This window comes from Urocampus carinirostris, chromosome 12, assembly GCF_059441175.1.
Source record: "Urocampus carinirostris isolate Australia breed hairy pipefish chromosome 12, RoL_Ucar_1.0, whole genome shotgun sequence".
In the NCBI taxonomy this organism is placed as follows: Eukaryota; Metazoa; Chordata; class Actinopteri; order Syngnathiformes; family Syngnathidae; genus Urocampus; species Urocampus carinirostris.
Genome location: NC_142360.1, coordinates 32274565 through 32298806, shown reverse-complemented (window position 1 = coordinate 32298806; position 24242 = coordinate 32274565). Strand labels below are relative to the sequence as shown.

General features: G+C 40.0%; 2 protein-coding genes across 5 annotated transcripts; one reads left to right on the top strand and one right to left on the bottom strand.

Annotated features, from left to right (window-relative positions):
* Window positions 1-1927: 1927 nt before the first annotated feature.
* chst14 (carbohydrate (N-acetylgalactosamine 4-0) sulfotransferase 14) lies at window positions 1928-12794 on the top strand. The gene is made up of 2 exons (XM_088349989.1): window positions 1928-2317; window positions 6708-12794. Exons 1-2 carry the CDS (start codon window positions 2051-2053, stop codon window positions 7536-7538), a joined length of 1098 nt encoding a protein of 365 aa, XP_088206115.1. The 5' UTR covers window positions 1928-2050; the 3' UTR covers window positions 7539-12794.
* Window positions 9036-23984, bottom strand: LOC148355551 (uncharacterized). 4 transcript variants are annotated; one of them, XM_088349986.1, is made up of 15 exons: window positions 23458-23984; window positions 20080-20189; window positions 19929-20004; window positions 19739-19861; window positions 19429-19635; window positions 19290-19355; window positions 18392-18442; window positions 17977-18051; window positions 17729-17904; window positions 15837-15975; window positions 15653-15763; window positions 14767-15015; window positions 13834-13973; window positions 12055-12153; window positions 9036-11821 (listed from the first exon to the last, which is right to left on the bottom strand). In XM_088349986.1, exons 2-15 carry the CDS (start codon window positions 20175-20177, stop codon window positions 11800-11802), a joined length of 1632 nt encoding a protein of 543 aa, XP_088206112.1. In that variant the 5' UTR covers window positions 20178-20189; window positions 23458-23984; the 3' UTR covers window positions 9036-11799. The 4 variants fall into 4 exon arrangements, with proteins under 4 accessions (XP_088206112.1, XP_088206113.1, XP_088206111.1 ...); XM_088349987.1 differs by lacking the exon at window positions 18392-18442; XM_088349985.1 differs by lacking the exon at window positions 18392-18442 and having other exon boundaries at window positions 19929-20189.
* Between the last annotated feature and the right edge of the window lie 258 nt (window positions 23985-24242).

The window sequence follows — 24242 nt, the reverse complement described above, 5'->3', positions numbered from 1 at the left end:
GGGGCTGACACTTAAGTAGGATGGCGGTGGGGACGAGCGTTGTGCCAAAGAGTGAAGTTTTGCTCGTCCCTGCAGGTTTTGTTTTAGTGTAGCATGAAAATGGTGGAATTAAGAAAAGGTAGAGTCCAAGCAGAACTCACACCCCCAAAAAGATGAAAAAAGAAGAGTTTATTCCACTGGTTAGGAAATACACGTACTTGCACACGCAACATCAGGAACTTGACAGATCCTGCGATGATGACACAAGCCAGGGGAAAACGGTGGTGAGTAAAAAAGTTCACAATTCCGTACAGCTCCTCTAGGGTTAAAAAAAACATGAAACTGTCATGTCCTGCATGGTTGTCATGGCGCCCAGCTGACCCCACCCCTTGACACCGGCTGACCGGCATTTCTTCATTACTCCTATGGGTACTTAAACGCGCCTTTTGGAACTGCCCTTGGCCAGATCGTTGTTTACCCTTGTTGAAAACCTGGCGCGAGCAATTTATTAAAAAAAAGTTTGGCGGCTGATGTGCTCAGAGATTTTTCAAATAAAAAAAGTGTGCATTGGTATAAAAATGGTTGAGATCAACAGCTTTGCTCGACAAAGCGAGTGTAAATGAAGTTACAAAGCTTCATATTTCATACCTGACAACCTCAGGCAATTGCTCCCCTCATAAATGATTTAAATTCCCCTTATTAAGCAATAATACAGACACAAGGTGGCATTTATTTACTCACAGCGAGAAAGACTGCGACAATATTAACAATTTACAATGACCATGTTTTTCTGCTACTATTGGCAGAGATGATCCGGGTTAGAGCTGCAAATCTAACAAAAAAATAGTTTTTAAAAATTCCCACAAAATGATTCTTTTATATGGCATACACAACTTGAAATGGCCAAAAAACATTTAAAATATGAGAGAAAAGGAAATGATGCATACCTGTCAACCTGTACGTTTTGCCGTACAAAGTATGTTTATTATGCATTTTAAGACGTGTATGACGTACAAGAAAATCTGTACGGAAAAATGCAAATTTTTCAATGATGGGTACCATTCGGTACACACCGACTATCACGAAATGGCAAATCAATCAAGTCAAACGAGTTCGCCGCGGTAGCCTCTATTTCGGTATCTTTTTTTTTTCCGTTGCAAATGGAGCGAGCGGTTTGATGCTACTGTGCGCATGTGTCTGCAGCTTGGGGATTTCCCATCATGCATCATTCCGTGGTAGTTGTGTAGTGAAAGGAAGTCCGTCTCTTTTTAGAGAACCGTTTTTTTCGCCTCAACTCATTAAAGAGAGCCGGCTCTCAAACGGCTCACTTGCTTTGATGCATTATATTACGAATTATTATGTTGTATAGAGAAGTTAAGAAAAAAGGGAAGTATAAGATGAGAAAATGAAAAAAAGACAGGTTTGTGGTTATCCTTTTAATCAGTATATTACCAACAATAATTTAATGCAGAAAATGAATTGGAAAATGTATTATACTTTTTTTTCCTTTTACGGTGAACGTCCAAGCTACTTCATTTTTAAACTTTTTTTATAATAAACCTCATTCATGTCGAGCAACTCAGTATCTCTCAACAAAATGTTCATTAACAATATATATGATATAACGAAACACGTGTACAATATAACATGTTAAAATACATAAATAAACACGTTTGAAAAAAAAATATGGTGTAAGCTTATTTTGTAAGGGAAAATATGAAAGTTTGTAAGGGAATGGAGCCGTGGGGGTTGACAGGTGTGGCATTTGCAGTACAGTATCACTTACGCTTCAACTGTGTTTTATCGTGAAATTCCAACCGGATGTTTCTTTCATCACTTTTGGAGTACATACCTTCCCTTATAAAGTTTTCCACAAAGCGCTTCTATTCTTGTTTTGAAAGATAGACCGGAAACGCTGCGCGTGTACGTCATTTGGATAAAAAGTTTACTATGAGTACGTGGTAGATAACGCATCTACTACTCCGGAGTTTAGTGTTTGCAGAGCGGGTATCTTTGCAAACACAACATCTGTAGAGGATCGGGCGGATCCTTACACACCTCCCAGCCGGCGATGGCGCCTCAAAGGCCAGATGCGGCGAAGAGAAGCGGCGGCAGGGCCGACCCCGACTCTCGGAGCTCGGGGTCGGCGACGCGCCGCCAGTCCGGCGCGGTGCTGCCGTCCGTGCTGACGTTCCTGGTGATCGTTGCATCCGGAGGCCTGCTGCTCATGATCGAGAAAGGAATGCTTAACGGCGTAGAAACACCTCCGCCCCGGGGGAGTAGAAAGTTGGCGGCCGCGAGCCGACTGGAGGGGGCGACGGAAGACGTGGAGGCGCAGGTAAACGCGACATACTTGGATTTGCGGATTCCGTTTGCCAAGTCTGAAGTACGAAGGGATCAATGATCAGATTTTTTAATGAAACACACTCTTATTAGATTGTTAATACATAACTGTCAACCTCCATGGCTCTATGCCCTTACAAACTGTCGTATTTTCCCTTACAAAATAATCTTACACCATATTTTTTTTCTTCAAACGTGTTTATGTAGTTTAACATGTTATATTGTACATGTGTTTAGTTATAGCATACATATTGTAACATATATATATATATATATATATATATATATATATATATCCATCCATCCATTCATTATCTGCACCGCTTATTCTCAGTAGGGTCGCAGGGGTGCTGGAGCCCATCCCAGTCATCCTCAGGCAGTGGGCAGGGGACACCCTGAACTGGTTGCCAGCCAGTCGCCAGACAATTCGCTCGCTCATTCACACCTTGGGACATTTTGGACCAGCCAATTAACCTGACATGCATGTTTTTTGGGAATGTGGGAGGAAACCCACGCAAGCACGGGGAGAACATGCAAACTCCACACAGGAGGTTCGATCTCATGACCTCAGAACTGTGCCGCACACGCGCTAACCACTGCGCCGCCGTGCTGCCCTAAATATATATATAAGATACAATTTGTTGTGAGCAACTGAGTTACTCAACATGAATGAGGTTTATAATAAAAAAAGTTTAAAAATTAAGTAGCTTGGACGTTCATTGTAGAAGGAAAAAATACATGCAAATATAATTAAGTAGAATTTTCTTATTCAAATTATGAATTCACTTTCTGCATTCAATTATTTTTTGGTAATATACTGATTAAAGGGATCACCACAAACCTGTCTTTTTTCATTTTCTGATATTATATTTCCTTTTTTTTCTTAACTTCTTTATACAACAATAATGATTCGTAATATAATGCATCAAAGCAAGTGAGCAGTTTGAGAGCCGGTTCTCTTTAAGGAGTTGAGCCGAAAAAGCCGGTTTTCTAAAAAGAGATAGACTTCCTTTCACTTCATAACTACCACATGAAATCTGAGGCGGCAGACGTATGCGCACAAACAGCTCACTTCGTTTGCAACCCAAAAAAAAAACGATACAGAGATAGCGGAGAACTCGTTTGACTTGATTGATTTACCGTTTCGTGATAGTCGGTGTATACCGGATGGTACCCATAATTGACAAATTTGCGTTTTTCCGTACAGATTTTCTTTTACGTCGTACACGTCTTAAAATGCATGATAAAACGTACTTTGTACGGCAAAAACGTACAGGTTGACAGGTATGTTACTATTACTTTTTTTGCAGACTGATACAAGGGCGTTTTTAGGTTCAGAGCTTTGGAGGGCACTGAGATTCCAGAGTCTGGCTGGTTAAAATAAAATCATTTCACTTAAAATGATTTAGAATCACTCAACAACGCCCGCACAAACAGCTTACATTGTAAGGGGTGGGCAAACTACAGCCTGCGGGTCATATGCCGCCCATCAGGCTCCTACCCTACTCACATTTTTTTAAGATGAGAGCTAATTTTCTGTTCCTGATTGGCATGGAGGGCTACCCATTGGATTTGCATTTATTGAAAACCATGCACCGTATGTTATTACTAGGTTATTACTTCGCTCTATTAGACTTGAACCCAAAACATCTGCCTTGTTTAAAGGACACTAAATGATTCTCATGTACTGGACCTGAGATTATAAACTCTTAACCCATTACAGAAAATTATGCTCATTCTGATATCATCTTTTATTGCACATTTTTTATTGTTTCCCTAGTCAGGTGATTTATTATTGAGGATGGTAGATCTTGTTTCTTTTTTTATATAAATATATTTTGCTAGTAAAATAAGAAAATGACTAAAGGTTAATTGTTCAATATGGCAGATACATTGTCTCATTTTGTGTATTTTTCTAATATTAGACAAAAACTAGTGTCACAGATCAGAAACGGACACAGGACCCAATAGCGCTCGTTTTCTCAGTTTTTATCGAAAAAAGAGGGAGAGTAAGGCTTGCTTCCACGATTCGATGGCTGACGGACAAAAGGAGCGAGCGGTGCAGAAGGGGCACTTCCGTCTCTGGCGAGGAGGATCGGAGACAGGCAGGAATAGCAAGTCGTTGGCCGGGACTGGAGATCAAAGTTGGTGTCGAGTTCGTAAGCGAGGTCGGCAGCAGGAGGCAGGCAGGTAACGGGCAGGCAGAACGGGGCGTAGTGAGGTCCGGAAACAGGTTGGCAACAAAGATCAGGCAGAAAAAAGCAGGGCAGAAACGGAGTCGGACGAAAAGGCTTACTGAGCTGAAGGCAACAGTTCGCATAACGATCTGACGGCTTCCAAGAGGAAGCCGGGGGTTTAAAAAGAATGACAGCCAATCAGCTGTCCGGGCTGTTGGCGCCAATTAAGCTGCCGCAGCTGCGCTCAATCGGCAATCATGACAACTAGTCAATGTGCTAATTGTAGAAAACAATGTCAAATACTAACAATTTACAAACATGTTTTGTAAGTGGGCTCAATTTTTGTTCAAATAAAAATACATACCTTTTGATAACTACCTTATAAACAATAGTAGTGCCATATAATTATCTTTTCATACAGGAACAAAATTTCAGAGGATTAAAAAAAAAAGAAACATTACTGATTGAAAATGATACAGTACGTCACCTTATTTCAACACATAACCCATTTACCGTCGTAGAACAACATAGAATGTTTTCAACCGCACCTTGTTTAAGAAAGGAGCTCATTCTTGGACCTGGTTTTGTTTTTAAAAAAAGGGCTTCAGGTATTATATATTTTTTCAAACCACACTTGCTTTAAGAAAATAAAAAGTAAAACCCCAAGAGGAAACAAAACCACTATCTAAACATGTTATTATAGCTCATTTAAAAAATGCTGTTGAACAAAAATGTATTAATCCGGTTTTGAAATAAGCTCCGTGTATTTTTATTATGTACAGTATAAACAAAGAAATTCTATGAACTGAAATATTATGCTAAGCTGTTTGTTTATATTTACTAATTTTAGTGGCATATTATATTTGATGTATGTTCATGTTTGTTATATGAATAATTGATTTATTATAGTCCTATGAACAGTAGGGGTCAGATTAGATAAATCCTTGTACTTCTCGTACACAATGCATTAATCTCAATAGCAAATAATTTTCTTTCCTTTTTATTTCATTTGCTATTTTAATCAAATTTATTTTATCCAGTGAACGTGTGGGTAAACATGTTTCGCGCCAATCAAAGAGGAAACATTAATTGATTGAAATATGATTGGATCAGGAAAATACTGATTAAAAAGTCCTAATGTATGTGATAAGTAGATAATTTAATGGTTTTTTTTCTGCTTGCTCCCCAAAAATAATGTAGTTCTGTTTTTACAATTCGACACCTGGAAAGGAAATTGCTTAAGGTGCTAGGGTCCTTCATCATTTTGACTATTACTATACAATGCTGTTGCTATCAGCCAATCATTTTGCTGTTATTTGATTTCCACACCCTTTGGGGGTAATCTGCATTTGTTAACATGGAAGATTAAATAGAAAGAACAAAAAGAAAGGGAGAGGAAGAAAGAAATCCAAAGAGGAATAGAAAGACATAAGGAAAGAAAAGAGAAAAGAAAGCGCAAAGGGTAGGAAGAGAGAAAGAGAAAAGAGAGAAAAGGAAAAAATGAAGTTAGAGCAAAAGAAGTTAAAAAGACACAGAGAGCGAAAGATACAAAGAGCAACAAAGGAAGAAAAAAAGAGAGACACAGAGAGTGAAAGAGACAGAGAGTGGCAGAAAAGGTGTGGAAGAGAGAGAGAGAGATTGACAGAGACAGAGAGAGAGAGAAATAAATACAAATACAGTGTCTTTGCGAGAGGCACCTGGCTTTGGCAACATCAAGTGGACACATTTCAACCTGCAGCTTGTTTTTCTCTTGCGCTTCTCTGAGTGTTGTCTCGCGGGCCTAATTTGGCCCGCGGGCCGCCTGTTTGACCCGTGTTCTATTCTATAATCACAGGACCTTTAGAATGGGTTGGAAGTTTTGCATCTTGAAGGCTTTTTGTACAGTCTTCTTCTGTCTTCTTTGCGAGCTGAAAATTCATTGATTCTTATTTGGATTGTTTACTAAACTATAAACTCTCGGGGCGGCAGTAGCTCAGGAGGTAAAGCGCTCGTCTTGGGATCAAGGGATCCCAGTTCGAATCCCGGCTTGTTAAAGTGTCCTTTGGTAAGACACTGAACCTCTAATACCCCCAAAAAGCAGGTTAGCGTTTTACATGCAATACAAGGCCGCTAGTGTGAAGAACACTGTAAAGCGCTTTGGGAAGTAATTGACTTGAAAAGCGCTATATAAATGCAGATCATTTCATTTCATTTCTCTGTCCCGTCTAGGTCCTCCAGGACATCAGAAACCGAACCCTGAACTCCATGTGCAACCAAAAGAACATGCCGCGCAGCCTGTGGTCGCTAACGCCGCAGCAGCGCAAGACGGTGCTTCAGCACGTGCTGGTGAACGACGAGTACCGCTTCTTGTACTGCTATGTGCCCAAAGTGGCCTGCTCCAACTGGAAACGCGTGCTGAAGGTTCTGGGCGGCTCCTTAGAGAGCGTGGACGTCAACGTCAAGATGGACCACCGCAACGACCTGACCTTCTTGTCGTCTTTCAAACCGGAAGGCATCCGATTACGGCTGCGCCACTACTTCAAGTTTATGTTTGTGCGCGAGCCCACCGAACGCCTGCTCTCCGCCTACAGGAACAAGTTTGGGGAGATCCAGTCGTATCAGCGCAAGTACGGTGCCGAGATCATCAGGCGATACCGCAAGAACCGCGCCGGCAAGAACTCGCACGTGGCCGGCGACGACGTCACCTTTGCCGAATTCATCCGCTACCTCCTGGACGAGGATGCCGAGCGCATGAACGAGCACTGGATGCCCATGTACAATTTGTGCCAACCGTGCGCTATGCGTTACAACTTCATAGGGTCTTACGAACACTTGGAACACGATGCCGAGTTTGTGCTACGGAGCGTGGGGGCGCCGGCACACGTCAGTTTTCCGGCAAGGCAGGCTTGGTACAAACCCGTCACAGCAGAAACTCTACACTACTACTTGTGCGGCCTCCCACAGAAGCTCTTAAGGGAACTCCTGCCTAAGTACATTTTAGACTTCTCACTCTTCGCGTACTCTCTCCCCAACACGACGGATGAGCACTGCCGGCATTAAAAAAAAAACCGACTGGATTTGTTTTTTAAAAGACTAATTTGCACATTACCAGGGTTGGGTAGAGTTACATTAACTTGATTACGTTTGGATTACTCCATTACCAAATATGCTAATAAAAGACAAAAGAAACTAAATATATATACAATTATGACTCAAAACACGTGGTAAGCTTTCTCTCCTAGCTTTGATCTCTGGCAAAACTAACATAAAATGCGACAGAAACAAAATGAAAATAAATCCAAACAGCTTGCCAACATCATTTTTGCCATTCCATGTATTCAGTTACTCCCCAAGCCTGCACAAAATTAAGTAATTTTATTCATATTTAGTTTATTTTGTCTTTTATTAGCATATTTGGTATTGGACTAATCCAAAAGTAATTGAAAGTAATCAAGTTAAAGTAACCCTACCCAACCCTGCACATGACATAATACGACACGACAATTGTATACCTGTCAACCTACCTGACAAAATAATGTATTTTCCCTTACAAAATACAAAATAATCTTACACCATATTTTTTTCCCAAACGTGTTTATTTATGTAGTTTAACATGTTTTATTGTACATGTGTTTCGTTATATCAAATATATTGTTAATTAAATTTTTGTTGTGAGATACTGAGTTGCTCGACATGAATGAAGTTTATTATAAAAAAGGTTAAAAAATTAAGTAGCTTGGACGTTCACCGTAGAAGAAAAAAAATACATGCAAATATAATTAAGTAGAATAATACATTTTCCAATTCATTTTCTGCATTAAATTATTGTTGGTAATATACTGATTAAAGGGATAACAACAAACCTGTCTTTTTTCATTTTCTCCTTTTATACTTCCTTTTTTTCTTAACTTCTTCAAACAACATAATAATTCGTAATATAATACATCAGATCAAGTGAGCCATTTGAGAGCCGGTTCTCTTTAAGGAGCTGAGCCGAAAAAGCCGGTTTTCTAAAAAGAGACAGACTTCCTTTCACTTCATAACTACCACATGAAATCTGAGGCGGCAGACGTATGCGCACAAACAGCTCACTTCGTTTGCAACCAAAAAAAAACAATACAGAGATAGCGGAGAACTCGTTTGACTTGATTGATTTGCCGTTTCGTGATAGTCGGTGTATACCGGATGGTACCCATAATTGACAAATTTGCGTTTTTCCGTACAGATTTTCTTTTACTTCGTACACGTCTTAAAATGCATGATAAAACGTACTTTGTACGGCAAAAACGTACAGGTTGACAGGTATGCAATTGCGACCGCAATAGACAGCAAACTAGGAAAACATGACATGATTGTCAAAGCCTAAGCAGAGGTAAAAAAGAAGAGGTAGTGATTTATGGTACAATTTATTTTGGTGACAAGGTATTTGGAAAAGGAATTGTAATGCCTTAAGTTTGGTCCAGTATATTAAGGGCACAGTCCCAATTACAGTTTAGAGTCAAGGTGTCACACCAAGAGAACCCATTTTGTTTTTACGTCAATAAGGACGCCTTTAAATGCAGGCTCATTAAACAATCTATTTTATCTGCTGAGACACTTTACAATGAAAACCCAAAGAAATAACTATAAAGACCCCAAAACAATCGAGCACACCGAACAATTAGATTGAATGTGTCGCGGGGATCGCAGGAGCTAGGCACACAGTTTCTGCACTAAAGGTAAATACATTGGTATCCTCTTTTGCAGTATTTTGTTATTTTTACAAAATAACTTTACTTGCATCTTGTTTTGAAATAATTAATTGTGAAAAAAAAGAAAGTCAAAATGAGCCACAACCATCATAACTGCGGGATGGAGACAAGTTTAAAGTGGTATACAGTAGTTGTTGATATGGTGCAAAGGCTCTGGCATTATTCTTATTTCATAAATCTTATCAAATCATACATAGTCACACAGTGAAATAAAATGTGCTTCCTCAAAAAATAAATAAAATAAAATCGAAACCCTACTTTAAGGTATACCCGAAAAAGTAGTTTTTCAGGTCAGGGGTAAATCAGGAATTTCCAAACCATTGCCCGAAACAAATATGCGGCTCGAAGAGCATATTTCAGCGGCCTTTGACATAAAAACAACACAGCTTTCATTTTTTCTGAAGCATCCAAAAGGTGCAAATGTACTAGTTTTAAATTAAAGTAGTTATTTTCTCGGGGTTATTCGTGTTTTTTTAAAGAGTAATTTGTACAGGGGTGGACAATTGTGAAGACAATAGATAGCAAACCAAAAAAAACATGGAATGTTTGTCAAATCCTCACAAAAAGAGGTACAAATGGTAAAGGTTCATTTCTGAGACTCTCTGTATTGCTTTGAGCTACAATTAAATAACAAGGTTGTTTTACATAAAAAAGACCTGGTGGAAACATATGTTGGCCAGGAGAAGGATGGGCATCATCGGTGTATACTTGCCCAAGACACACCACAGGTAACGATGCCCCTACGACCCTAGTGGTTAAGAGACCCGATCCAACTAACCAACCAACCAGAAGCCTTTTAAGTAAACAGCCCATTTCTTTAAATCAGGGATGTCCAAATTTTTGCCTTATCTGTGGCCCGCAGACAGTATTTCTATGGAGTATACACAACAAAAATTGTGTTGTACAGCTTTTCATTTTTTCCTTGAGCATCCAAAATTGCAAATGTACTATTTCCATATTAAAGGTATTTTGGGGGGTTGGTTATTTTTCAAAGACTAATTTTTGCCAGACACGGGGAGGGGATTAAGTGTGCAAAAAAGACAGGGTGAACATAAAAGATAGGAAGCCATAACATGGCGTAATCCTCAAAAGTTGGGGTACCAATGGTGCAGTTCATTTGGGTGACTAAAACTATCCATGTTTTGATTTTTGAGCCTATGCAAAAGGAATTGCATAATGCCTTGAGATATAATTGAAAAAATAAAACAATGTTTTCAGGGTGTCCAATCTATGGCCCGAAGCAATTTGTGGCCTACAGACCATATTTCTGCAACCTATGGAGTACAGTCATTACTTGCTATAATGTGGTTTTGCTACATCAAGGATTTGCATCGTGCATTGTGTTTTTCATTCTGATTGGCTAAACAGATTCCCCGCTTATTACCGTTTGACAGTACATTATTTATACGTACAATCTGAAGTCACCAATCAACCAGGCACACATGTTTTTGGAATGTTGAAGGAAACCGGAGTGCCAGGGGAAAACCCACGCAGGCGCAGGGAGAACATACAAAGCTTTTAGTTGAAATTGAACCCGGGATCACAGAACTGTGAGGCCGGCGTGCTAAACTGTCCCGACACTGCCAAAATAGAAAAGATAACTCCGCCCAAAATGTCAAACCAGCCTTTGTATGCCAAAAGATGGCGCCAAACAAAGAGTATCATACTGAATTATATTATTGTCTTTATACTGGAGAATTTTTGGCAAGTCTGGGTTTGTCAAAATACTATTTGACCATTTTTCTACTTTTCTATAAAAACTGTTCTCATTTATTTTTTACCCGACACGTCTCTGGAATTCTGTTTGGCTGACTAAATCGCACAAAACGCCAAATTGAGAGACCTTGCAACCGAAAAAAATCTGGTGGTTTATAGGTAAAAATCAGAGGCAAACATACTACAAAAGCTATAAAAATGTGCATTTTACAGTACTGAGCAAGATTAGCGTTAAATATCTACAATTGGATCACAGCCAGTTCAGGTTTAGCGCAATATTTAAAGTAAATCTGCTCAGCGGCTGACAAGACAAGGTTTTGGTATTTGCAGTAAAAACAGGGACATTATGCCGTTGTGGGTGTGAACACAAATTTGTCGAAAGACAGGGGCACACACCTCTTCAAAATATGCCCATCATAATTCAATAGGAGTGACAAGCCATCAAACATATATTTCACCCCAGAAAAAAAAAACGGTTTCACTTTACACTCACTGACCTGACATGCGTCTGTAATACATACCAGCAACACTCCCGTTACCGGATTAAACAATTTCACTCACTCAAATTTATTATCACTAAACTGAACAGTTTCAATCCGGCACAACGTATAAACATACAAAAACAAGAATTCATATAGGATGAGAACCTGAAAATAAATAATACATGCATTTATAGAATGATCCCTGGGTTAAATGGCCTGAGAGATAACAGTTACCATTGCTGTGTACATCCTCCTGCCTGAGTTCCATGTCCAAAAAGAGAGAACCACATTAAGTCCAGATAGGCCTTGCATGCTCTGCTCAGTGTCTGAAAAGCACCACTCATGGAAGCCATTTTAGTCATTGGCTGCAAATTAATTCCTGAAGCTCACATGTCTGAAAAGATGACAAGGTACACAAATTATTAATATTTACAGGATGGTTGTCAAAATAACCCCAGCTAGTATGCAGAAGAAGTTATACTGATAAAAAATATATTCTGTTTTGACTCATGTCCCCTGAAATCGCCACATACACAGCTTTCCCTAAGAAGCTTGCAGATGAAGTTCTGCCGGCACAAGTGAGAATATATCTTGTGGTACTAAATTCTGAGGTTGAGACTAACTCACTGCTCGGCACTCTGCCTCATGTAGGGTCGGGTGGTCGTCTCTGTTGGTCGTTGAGTTCCTTGAGGATTGGTCACGTCTCTTGCAGGGTTGCAGTCGCCGCTAGGAAATAGCAGAAGGTCAGCGGCCATTTTCAAATAAATGTCGGGCTGCAACAAATGATTGTCGTTTGCATTTCATTTAACATATGCTATAAAGGAAAACCAGTTCAAAACATTAGTGATAGGGTATTCTTTTGATTTTGGCAGAAACAGGAATCAAAAGATTATAAAATACAATTAAACTGTTTACTTGTGCGCATTACTGCATGCGCGCCTTTTCCTCCATACGAAAATCGTTATGCCGCAAAGTACCGTGGGACTTGAAATGCCAGTTGTACCTAACCATGTATAGTGGCTGTCACAGATGAACCCATCCGTGTATAGATGAACCCATCCATGTATAGTCTAAATCTATGCTTCTGACAAGCCACATACAAACACTGAATGTAAACGGAGCAGTGGGGCACACTTTTGAGGCAAGGATGCTACTTTCTTTCTTTGATGATTGACATGAATGAAATCATCCTTCATTCCATGTCTAAAGTTAAATGTGGAAATAAAGTCTATAAATAAACGTCGCTCATGCTTGCTCCCCTGATCGATTGTTTGCAAACAGCATTTATGAGTGGTTATTTGTTTTTCACTAGACATACAAACAATTTGGGTTCCTCCAAATAGCGCTCAGAAAACTTTCATCTTCTGATTGGTTTGCGTGCAAAGGCATTGTTATGTGACGCAGTAATTCTGTGACATACACATTTATCCATGGTCTGTAGTGCAGTGGTTAGCACAATCGCCTGGCACACTAAAGGTCCCTGGTTCGAGAGCGGGTAGAAACACATGTTGGTCTGGGAGACGGATGTGTGCCACCAAGCTGTACTTGCCCAAGATACACCACAGGAAATGGTACCCTTAAAGTCGAACTGCAATATGGCGAGATGAAATTACTTTATGGCCTGGAATCCATCTTAATAGACCTCCAAAATAAAGCATTTTAAAGTGACTAAAGTGACCCTATAAAAGCAAAGTTTGTAAAAGTAACACCCAAGTAGGCTGACCAGTCTCGAATAATTTTAAATTGATAAAGAAATGTGTTAACATCATCATTGAAAATTATGATTTTGATTAAACACAAACATTATTGGTTTTCTAGATATAAATAAACAGTAAAATCATACAATAATAAAACAATTTCAGTACAAAACAGCTAAAATTGTGAGGATTTTTTTTTTCAAATGAATTAATCATTTAATTATAAAAAATAGTTATAAATTGTTGATTAATTTGATGATTAATTATCTATTGTCGCTATCAGCCATTCATGTTGCTGTTCTTTGAATTCCACACCCTTTCGAGTTGATCTGTTTAATTGTAACCATGAAAATTTAATAAAAAGAGGGGGCTCGGAGAAAAAAATTTAGGAAGAGACACAATTCTCTTTTCTTGAAGCACCTCTCCTGGTCCTCCTTGCAAGTGGTATCCATTGATGTATTATCACTCTTTTTTGATTGTCTCTTAAAGTTTAAACTTAACATTAGTGTGCCCTGCGACTGGCTGGCAACCAGTTCAGGGTGTCCCCTGCCCATTGCCCGAAGATGGCTGGGATGGGCTCCAGCACCCCCGCGACCCTACTGAGGATAAGCGGTACAGATAATGGATGGATGGATGGAAGTTAATACACCTCTAAAGACTTTCCTCTGTAAACCAGACTCACGTGCAAGGGCAACAGAGTTTGCCTTACGTAATATTGGGATCTGGGGCTACCCGGTCCCGAAGCGCCCTCAGCTTGGCATCTCTGTTGCTGACCTTCTGAAGAGTGACAGCCAGGATTGTCTCCAGGTTACGAACGGTCCCCTTCTCGCTTTCCAGTTGCTTTTTAACCTGCAGGAGAAAAAAATTCCGGTAAGGGACAGGAGTATGTTAACTGAACAATACCTAACTAGACCCCAATGGGTACCAATGTTGTTGATTAGGTTATTATGTAGTATTATTATGCCAACGACGTTCCTCGGAGCTATTCTACTCTAGCCTTGTTATTTACATATTCTTTCTGTTTAAACTATTCTATATAATTGCTTTGCATTATACACTACAGTATTTTTATTACTCTACTCTTTTTCATCTATTGTATTATAATTATTGAGAGTTCGCGTGTCAAATGATTTCTTGTATGTATTAGGTTTATGGTTTATACTGGCTGAATACAAATAAATAGATTACAATAAGATAAATAACATTTTGACGAAATAAAATGCGAGTTTATTATGTGGATGCTAAAGCAAGTGTATGAGAGGTGGTAGAGGAGTAAAGGGAGAGCAGTGTGGTAGGAGTGAGGGAGCACACAACACAAGCGTGCGGGATCAGATCTTGATGGCGGGCAATGTAGGAGCTAACTGTGACAAACTGATGCTGCCGGTGACTGTGGGCGGTATCGAGCACTCGGCCCTCTAGTGGTATCGCCTGGAAATTGCTACAATTTGCATTTTCTCTTGACTGCCTGGCAATGTTTGCTGGAAAGACACCATCTATCTCGAAATTCTCATAATTAGAGTAGATCATATGTTGAGGGGCCACTGTAGAGAGTTTGAGTTCCGAGGAAAATCATGTTTATTCATTGTTAAAAAAAAAAAGCTCCCATTATTATGATTATTTTCCTAATTGTTCAGTTGCTCACCAATTCAAGCTCAATGCATTTGGAGGTTAACTCGCACTCAGCCAGCTCCTTGTCCGTGTCCAGTCTGGCGAAAAGCTCGCGGACACGGGCCAGGTCAGACAGGAGAGCGGCTGGCTCTTCCTGGGCTTTGCTCAGCTCCTCACTGATGGTGCCCACTAGGTCCTCGAGCTCCTGAAGCCTCAGCTCGCGTTCTTGCAGCTCCGACTGGACCACCTGAAGTCGCTTCACCAGCTCACAATTCTCCTGGTCCTTTGGATATTGTTGCAAAATACAAATTCTGAGGGATGTCATGAATTACCGTAATTTCCAGAATATAAGGCGCAACATTTGTCACATAATTTCAACCCTGCGGCGTATGCAGTGATCCGGTTAATGTGTGCATTTTTTTAAATGGGGCCCTAGAGCAGATGTGTGTTAAAGAAGTATAAACCGCCTTTAAACACCATAAACTGAAGTTTAACGTGCAATAACGAGCTTTGAAAATGACTGAAATTAGCATAAAGTGATCCTTAACATGGAAAACACAAAAAAAGCAGTTTTATATCAAGAGCATTCCAGCTGGCTGATAAGGAAAAACAAAGCTTTTGCGTGCAAACCAAGCATTGATGAATCGATAGTGAGATGCTGGAAACAGCAGCGGAAAGAATTTGAAGAAATGTCAAAAAAAAGCTTTTACCAGTGTGTTACATGTGTTGCTAATGTGTTTTCTGTTGTTTTTGTGTTGCTGTGTCTCGTTGCCTTTTCCCCATGTGTGCTTGTTATCAAAACTTTGAAAACTCTTTCTGTGTACCTTCTTTTTTGAAAATATCTTATGTTTTGACGTAGCTGCACGAAGCTTACAGCCAGGTGCTGGTAATACGTCAGGAATAAAGGTCAACTTCCTTACCTTTGTTCTTAGCATGTCTTCGACCCTGTACATTGCATTGACATAAGAGTGCACGCTCATCTTGAGTTCATCCCGCTCACGCAGAATCAACTCCATCCCAGCGTCCATAGCCTATACAAATATGCAATTTGTCACAGCGAAACAAACAACAAAATATAAACTCATTCACACATTTAACCATTACTTGCTTCTCTCTGGTCACAGCGGTGAGGTCATCATGCAACTTCATGTTCTCTCTAACAATGCTTTCTTGGGATTGGTTGAGTGGTTTTGGCAGGCTGGCCACATCCTGCTCCTGGGTGTTTGGCGCCACTTGTGGTTGACTGAGACACAAAATCACCATAAAGGGAAACTGAAATCATCTCCACAGAGGTCAAAATGGAAACTACCCTAAAATATTTTGAATTTGAAATGCCACGCATAGAGAGAAGACAATTGTTGTGAAATAAAAAGAGAACTTTGCATCTCAAATCAAATTTGGGGCTGCCGTTTCAGCACTGCATTTTAGTCATCTATGTATTTTGTGTTATTTTACTGTATACTTGGAAAATTAATAGAGTTCCAATTCACAGGGATCAGAATGGAGATTTTCATTTTCAGCTGAAATAGCCAGCGTCCAGGAATAAACCAGGAATCGTCCTCTTATGGTTCAGATCCTACTTCTCAGATAGGTTGCACTGTGTTAAATATGGTAAACTGACATCTGAGCCCTTTAGTGTTACCAGTGGTGTTCCTCAGGGTTCAGTGGTTGACCCCCTTCTTTTCAGCATTATCATGCTTTCATTAGATGATATTATTTGCAAGTATTAGATCAGTTTCCAATGCTACGCAGATGACATAACTATATCTTCCGATGGACGAATCTGCCCCGCTAAACTGTGGAAATTTGGAGGCTTGCCTCACTGAAATAAAAGAATGGATGTAACACAACTTCTTTCGCCTTATCTCTGAAAAGACCGAAATGTTAGTTATTGGTCCATCTAAATGCCGTGACTTGTTCTCAAAAACTGCTCTGAACATTGACAAAGGTAATATCAGCTACGGTGACTCAGTCAAAAATTTAGGTGTCACATTTGACCCCAATCTGTCCTTTCAAATACACGTTAAGAATATTATTAGAACAGGTTTTTTCCATCTTCGCAACATTGCTAAAATTCGCCCTACGGTGTCTCAGTCCGATGCGGAGATTATAATTCATGCGTTTGTTCCCTTCCGTCTCGATAACTGTAATACACTACTCACCGGTCCCCTGATGTCCAAAATCAAGAGCCTTCAGCTGGTACAAAATGCTGCAGCGAGGCTTTTAACTAAGACAAGAAAGTTTGATCACAATACCCCGATTTTAGCTAACGTGCCTTGGCTTCGTGTTAGCTTAAGATGTGATTTTAAAGTTCTGTTGGTATTATACAAAATCATGCATGGACTTGCTCCCTCACATCTTTCAGATTTAATTTCCCACTATGTTTCGGTCCGGAGCCATCGCTCTAAAAACTCTGGTCTACGAGTGATCCCAAGAGCCCAGAAGAGAGCCGCAGGTTTGACAGCGATCTCCATTCGGGCCCCGGTCCTGTGGAATGATCTTCCCCCTGAGATTCGATCTCCAACCTCAGTGGACCGGTTTAAATCTAGGCTTAAAACACACTTCTATTCTATAGCCTATGAATGACCAGTATTTCATGTTGACAATATCTCTGTATTATTTATCATTGCAACATCCATTGCAGCCGCTTCATCCTGGAAGATGATAACCTCACGGTCCCTTCTCAAGGTTTCTTCATTTTGCCCATGTTGAGGTTTTTGAGTTTTTCCTTGCCCTCATGTAGGTTCTAGATCAGGGCATGGTGTAATAATAGTCTGTGGTTTGCAATAATCTGTGGTCTGTGCAGCTAAATCTTAGACCTTAAAAATTACATTTGCTATAATTCAATGCCACAGCAACCTTATGCACAATGTGAAGATTAAAACTGCATATAAATTGAAAAAAATGCTGCTCTTGATTGAATATTGAAGTAAATAATCTATTGAAGAAAAAAAAGCCCCTTGCCTAATACACGTAAAAGGATTAAACTAACAAACCTTGGAGAGCAAGCTGGTTTCCTTTGCGGTGTTGCCGCTGTTGGCGCCACTGCTGCCGGCGATCTATTGTCTTCATCTTGAAGTCGCTCAGCCGGCTGAAAGTCCCAACGCCGCTCCACATTACTATTTTTTAGCATTGAGATCTGCAAACGCAGCTCCAGCCTCTCCCGCTCCAGCTTCATTGGCAAAAAAATCAAGGTGTAAGCTTATGAACCATTTAACTGTGTGAAGAAAAAAATCCGACTCACGTTCTGGACCGCATTTTCCAGGTCAACAATCCGATCCAATCCAACAGAACTATTTGAACTCGTCTCTGGAAGCTCCTGAGAATTTTAACCAAAACATATGCAATAATAAAAAGGAAAAATAACAGCTGTTTTCCTAAGATAGGTGACAAATTATTATTTCTCCTAAACTTAAAACCACAATATGCACACAGCCGGGATATATTAATCTGTTCTGAGGTAAGGATCACAAAGAGGAATTTCCGTGTAACAGGGGATGGAATCCTAAGCTAATTCCCTACAAACCACCACTAGTCCAGATAAAAACATTAAAATATCAAAATAGTTAATAGTAAGTACTGACTATGTATATTGTACATACACATGCTGAAATTACACTATAAATATTTATGTAAAGGAAAAATGAAATTTTATTTACCATTAGTGTGATGTGAGTTGGTTGAGTGGAGTACAGAGGTGGTGAAGGATACGGCGGATTAAAATGTAAAATGATTTCAAAACCTCAAGTTGTGAGGATTGTCATCCCATTAAAATATTTCCTGGCTTTAATTTCCTGTTTAGTTTTAAGAATAGTCCCAATCGTGAATTGGTTACTGCAATACAACTTAGCCAGGGTAACAATTTGTGTGCCCTCTTTCTATTCCTTGATAATCACAAGATTTGTTTCCACGGTTATTACGTTGTTGCTTATTCCTTTAGCATCACTGCAAGCCTTGGGGCTTTAAAAAACATACAAAGGTCTGAACTAAATGGAGACAGAAAGGCATAGTGGGAGATATTTCAGCCAATAGCATACCATATTTATATGCTACCGTGATGCAAACCAATAGCAGACCTTCATTTTATATGACGTCGACCAATAGCAGACAAGCATTTTGGAGACATAACTCTTCGTATGTAGGTGAAATTATTTGTTGGGTAGGCGAACTTATTTGTTGGTGATTTTGTGTCCTGGAGGAATGCTGTAAAGAGTGACGAAAAAACATCTAATTTCACAGCATTAAAGTGAAAATTTTAATATGGAATAAGGCCTGTCTGTATTTCTGATATTCACTTGCTTTGTTTTCACTGACAAGTCTTATGGCTAGAAAAAAAAGAAAAGCAAATAAAAGAAAGAAAAGAAAAACTGCTTCTGTAACAGTGTAAGTACTCACATGGCTGTTAAAAATTAGAATAGTTCTCAAAAGCAATGATGACTTGGAGATAAACAATGGTTGGTGTAAATCTAGCTTTGTGAGGGGGCGCTGTGTCCAGGGGGTCTACTTTACTCAAAGGGCTTTCTTACTTTAGTTTTCTTGAAAGTTAGAACAACTTACTGCTCTTATTTTTACAATGCTTTCCTCTAAATCTTTAATGACTTCTTGTTGACTTAAAATCACTTCCTGTGGAGACAGACAAGACATAAAAGTGAATTGATTTGCAATCTACAGGATTCCTTCTCCATCCAATTCTCACTTTGGAAGCCGACAACTTGCGGTAAGCCATTTCCAGTACTCGCTTCTTGTCTATCTTGGCCTGCTTCGTGAGGTTGACTCTTTGCGTCAGCTCATGAGACAGTTGCATGTTCTTCATGGAGAGGTCGGCCACTTCGACTGATGTCTTTCGGTGCAGCCCCTGCAGCTTCTGCTCCAGAGTCTTGTTGCTCTCTTGTAGATACTCGATCTGCAAAATCGTCATTACGCCGTGTACTGACATGACATTTTGGGTTGTTTATGTTGGCGTGCCATGGAAGACTTTAGGCCTCTCATGTTATAACAGATCTTACCTGAAGGGTGAGATAGGCGATCAGTTTCTTATTGGTGTTGTTCTGCGCCTCCAAAGAGACAACTTCTCGAGGTCCGTGAAGAGCATTATTCAGATTATTGATCTCCTTGTCCCTTTCAGCAACCTTTGACAAGTAATAGGCGGTAAATCTGTTAAAATGTGAACCAGATGGCCCATAGCCTCTATCTTACCTGAGTAAGTAAGAGTTTTATACATCCGTAGGCATTCTCCAGGTCAGTTTTAACTTTGGAGACATCTTCCTGCGACCTGCAAAAATGAAACCAAGGAGTGTTCAAACCGAGGGTCACATCCGAGGGAAGGAACATTATTTTAGGATTGAACCTCGCTTCTGCGTGCAGCTTTCGGTCATCTCCATAAGCATGATCAGGCGATTTGGGTGGACGTTGACTAGGGAGTGGGATGACTTCATGGGTCTGCATTCTCTATGGCATCTGAAAGGATTACTAAGATGCTCAGCACATGCCGTATAAATGTAATGGGGGTTTCATGCATCTAGTTATGTTCTTCATCAGAGTTAAATGCATTTAAAAGGCAGTATTTATGTTTAAATATTTAAAAGTCATAATTATTTATGTAATTATTTTGAGAAACATGTAAGTACTGCACTGTTTTTGAGAAAAGAGATTTACTATTAACCCTACGGAGGATGTGTTTTATGTGTACAGTTTATTGTGTTTTTGTTTTGTATATAAAAAAATACATAGAAATAAAAACGTATTTAAGAATTATTTTTTTTTTGTTGACCTATGTTAGCAAAACCTTTTGCACACATGTTTTTCTGTTTTGTTTTTTTAATTGAAACTTTTTTTCTGGTTTTCTACAATGTTTTGAACTAGTTTAGCTCTATTGTTTTATACTCTTTCTTAGTAAATACAGAAACAAAGCATAGTAAATGAAGGAAGATATTTTAAGTATTATATATTTACTCAAATAGATAAATGCAAAATTATGAAAAAAAAAAAACTTTTGAAAAGGGGCAATATTATCAGACAAAAATGATGGTCATCCCAGCTATCATCAGGCAGTGAGCACGGGACATCCTTAACTGGATTCCAGCCAGTCGCAGGGCACACAGAGACAGACAACTCACTCGCACACGTAGGGACAATTTGGACCGGCCAATTAAAACCTGACTCTGTTTTTTTTTGGAATGTGGGAGGAAACCTTTGTGCCCAGAAAAAAAAGGCTAGCACGAGGAGAACATGCAAACTCTGCACAGGAAGGCTGGTAGCTAGATTTGAACCCATGACCTCAGAGCTGTACGTGGACTGGCTAACCACTCAGCTGCTGTGCCGCCTCTAATAATATTAGTTCATGTTATTTAAGACAGTTATGGGGAAGCCACAATACAAGTTTAGCTTTAATAAAATCTACCACATTTTTTTTTCTCCAATATTATCAGGATATACTTTTTATTCCCAATATGCCAAAGACAAAATCCTTTGCTCTGGTTAGGAGTTTGGTTCACAGTTAAAAGATGCCTTAATCTCATTTGTTGTCAGAGCACCAATGAGGACACAACTCTGGACAGCCTTCACCACTGGTGACAGTCCCTGGTCTCTTCTTGGGTCATGGCAAAGTTGGCACTCGTCCATTCCTTAATGTTGTCCGCCCAGGTCTTTTGGGGTCTTCTCCTCCTGCCCCCTTGGACTGTGCCCTGGAGAATTATCTTGGTCAGTCCTGATGATCTTGTGACGTGACCATACCGTTGAAGTTTCCGTCTGCACACAGTTGACAACAGTTCTTTGAAGGGTCCAATGTGCCCTCTGATGGTGTTGTGCATTGTTTTGTTTGTCACATGGGATAAGTAGCTTATGGCTAGAAGTTATTTGTCGCATCACATCTCCAAGACCTGGATTTTCTTTTGCAGTTTTGCTGTGAGAGTCCATGTCTCGCAAGCGTAGAGGAAGATGGAAGTAACCAGCGCTTGCATGAGTCTGATCTTTAATTTCACTGCTATGTTCTTGTACCTCCAGATGGGTTTAAGTCAGGCAAGTGTGGCTGTGGTTTGAGCTATCCTGGCCATAATTTTGTTTCTGACCCCTCTTCTGATATGACCTAGCTCTCTGTGGTTGATGGGGATGTTTGTTGTGATAACTTGAGGAATGTTCGTCATTACTTTTGTTTTTCAAACGCTGAATTCTATCCCAAACTGGGTTGATGCTTTGTCCTAGCGATTGACCAGGTCTTGAGTTCCTGTTTGTTTCCTTCCAATCCGACAATAACATCAGCAAAACAGAGGTTACTGATGTTGTGACTGTACCTTCATGGTTCTCCAGAGCTTTGGACATGATCCTCTCCAGGAAGATGTTGAATAAAGTTAGAGAGAGAATGCAGCCTTGTCTCGCACCGACTGTGGTATGAAACTACACTCTAATTGTACTACTGCTAAGTACCGCACTGTTCCCATTTACATACAGTTGTTCAATGGTCTGAACTAGTTTCTGGCCCATATTGTACTCCCGCATGGTGGCCCATAAACCGGCTTGCCATACTCTGTCAAACACCTCCTTGAAATCAACAAAAACGTGATAGAGGGAGTAGAAATATTCAAATCACGAAAATAAGATTGAGACATATTTCTGGTATAAAGGCATTATAATACAGTTGTTTTATTGAAGTAGATTTAATATTTAATAAGGATGGGCTGGGCACCCGTATGATGCGGCAGGGGTAAACCAGTGAAAACCAGTGAAAGCTGTCGGGCCCTGCTGTTGAACAAAAGAGTGTGTTGTGTCACCCTGACCCGAGTGACATGGCCGCTTTCTGGTGTCCGGTTTCATCTGGAGGGACGAAAGCATGACCAACTTGGGTGCCGAGGTGCCTAACTTGTTTGGGTGTTTGGGCAATTGGGTTGGCCATGGTCCAAAAAAATTTGTCTGTTTTTTTTTTTGGTTATTTATTTTCCTTTTAAGGGCAGCACGGCGGCGCAGTGGTAAGCGCTTGTGCGGCACAGTTCATGTCATGGGAACCTGTCGTGGGTTCAAATCCAGCTCCAGACTTCCTGTGCGGAGTTTGTATGTTCTCCCCGTGCTTGCGTGGGTTTCCTCCGGGCACTCCGGTTTCCTCCCACGTTCCAAAAACATGCATTTCAGGTGAATTGGCCGGTCCAAATTGTCCCTAGGTGTGAATGAGCGAATGAGTTGTCTGTCCCTGTGTGCCCTGCGATTGGCTGGCAACCAATTCAGGGTGTCCCCTGCCCACTGCCCGGAGATGGCTGGGATGGGCTCCAGCCCCCCCGCGACCCTAATGAGGATAAGCGGTACGGCTGATGAGATGAGATGAGATTTTCCTTTTATTTTCTTTGTTATTGTATGTGTGTGTCTTGCTGTCGGTCACCCCTCTTGAGGGATATGACCAAGGTAGATTGTAGATACATAGAATAGATTTAATATTAAGCTGATTTATATTTCAACTGTACCTCTTCACCAAAACATTCTTCAAAAAAAGGCTTTCTTCCCATTCCAACATAAAACTCAAATTCCATGACTAAGTTACCACATTTTATGGTAGATAGATAGAAAGACATAAATAGGTGGATATTAACAGCTGGATAGATTGATAGAGAAACAGTTAATGTTAGAAAGATATGTAGAAAGTGATGCATAGAATGAATGTTGAAGAGTAACCATTAAATGATGATCTGAACCCGCCTCCTAAATAAAAAACGGTGTCACAGGAGTCCATTTTTGACTTTACCTCAGGTGAGATGGTTGCGTTGCCTCCTTACATGATTCTCCTCGGCGGCCGGTTGAGCCTCCCCCGTCCCGTTTGGAGGCTCGCCAGGCACATTCCTGCCTTTTTTCCGTCGTTCACGATTCCCAACTCAACTCCAAAGCGGACGAGTTGAGAGCCTTGCAGCCCCCCGACCCCGCCACTTTTTTTAACAGTAGCGCCCCTGGACAAGGATGTCAATAAACAGCCCGTTAAAATATAATTAAATGGAAATACAAGATTCTTGAAACAAAACGATCTTATAGGATGTTATCTAGACGATAATGATAAAAGTTGACGTTATCTGCTAACTAATTAAGCTAATTAGCGTCATTATCTTAAGTTGGCTACATTTCAAATAATCATAACAAGCAAGCGTTAATGTTTAGTGAAGACACTTCCGGTGTGTTTCTATTTTGAGGGAAAGGAGATTCCCATTTGTTTATCATTATTGCGGATTTATATTCAAAAGTCACGGCGGAAGTCATGATCAAGTCTTTGTATCCGTATTGTCTCGCGTCATAAAGGCCTGACGTCATTGCTTTTTTTGCTGTGTATTTAATTTTAACACGAAATACTCAACAGTAAGGCTAACTAACGTTCCGAGTATGTTTTATTGACCCTAATAAAAAGATGACAAAACTTATCATTAAGCTATGTCGAGCTTTTTAAATTGTTCTTTTAATTTAAAAGCACAAATAAGAAAAAATGTGATAAAAGTTGGACAGAAGACGCTTTCAAGAAATCGGAGCCACTTTTGATCGGACAGA

Excerpts from the sequence above, each read along its gene's own strand:
- LOC148355551 (XM_088349985.1), bottom strand. The coding sequence starts at position 20,177 with ATGCAGACCCATGAAGTCATCCCACTCCCTAGTCAACGTCCACCCAAA. Across the intron at positions 19,862-19,928 it reads TAAAACTCTTACTTACTCAG|GTTGCTGAAAGGGACAAGGA; the intron begins GTAAGATAGAGG and ends TACTTGTCAAAG. Across the intron at positions 15,764-15,836 it reads CTGTGACCAGAGAGAAGCAA|GCTATGGACGCTGGGATGGA; the intron begins GTAATGGTTAAA and ends ATATTTGTATAG.
- chst14 (XM_088349989.1), top strand. The coding sequence starts at position 2,051 with ATGGCGCCTCAAAGGCCAGATGCGGCGAAGAGAAGCGGCGGCAGGGCC. Across the intron at positions 2,318-6,707 it reads CGGAAGACGTGGAGGCGCAG|GTCCTCCAGGACATCAGAAA; the intron begins GTAAACGCGACA and ends TGTCCCGTCTAG.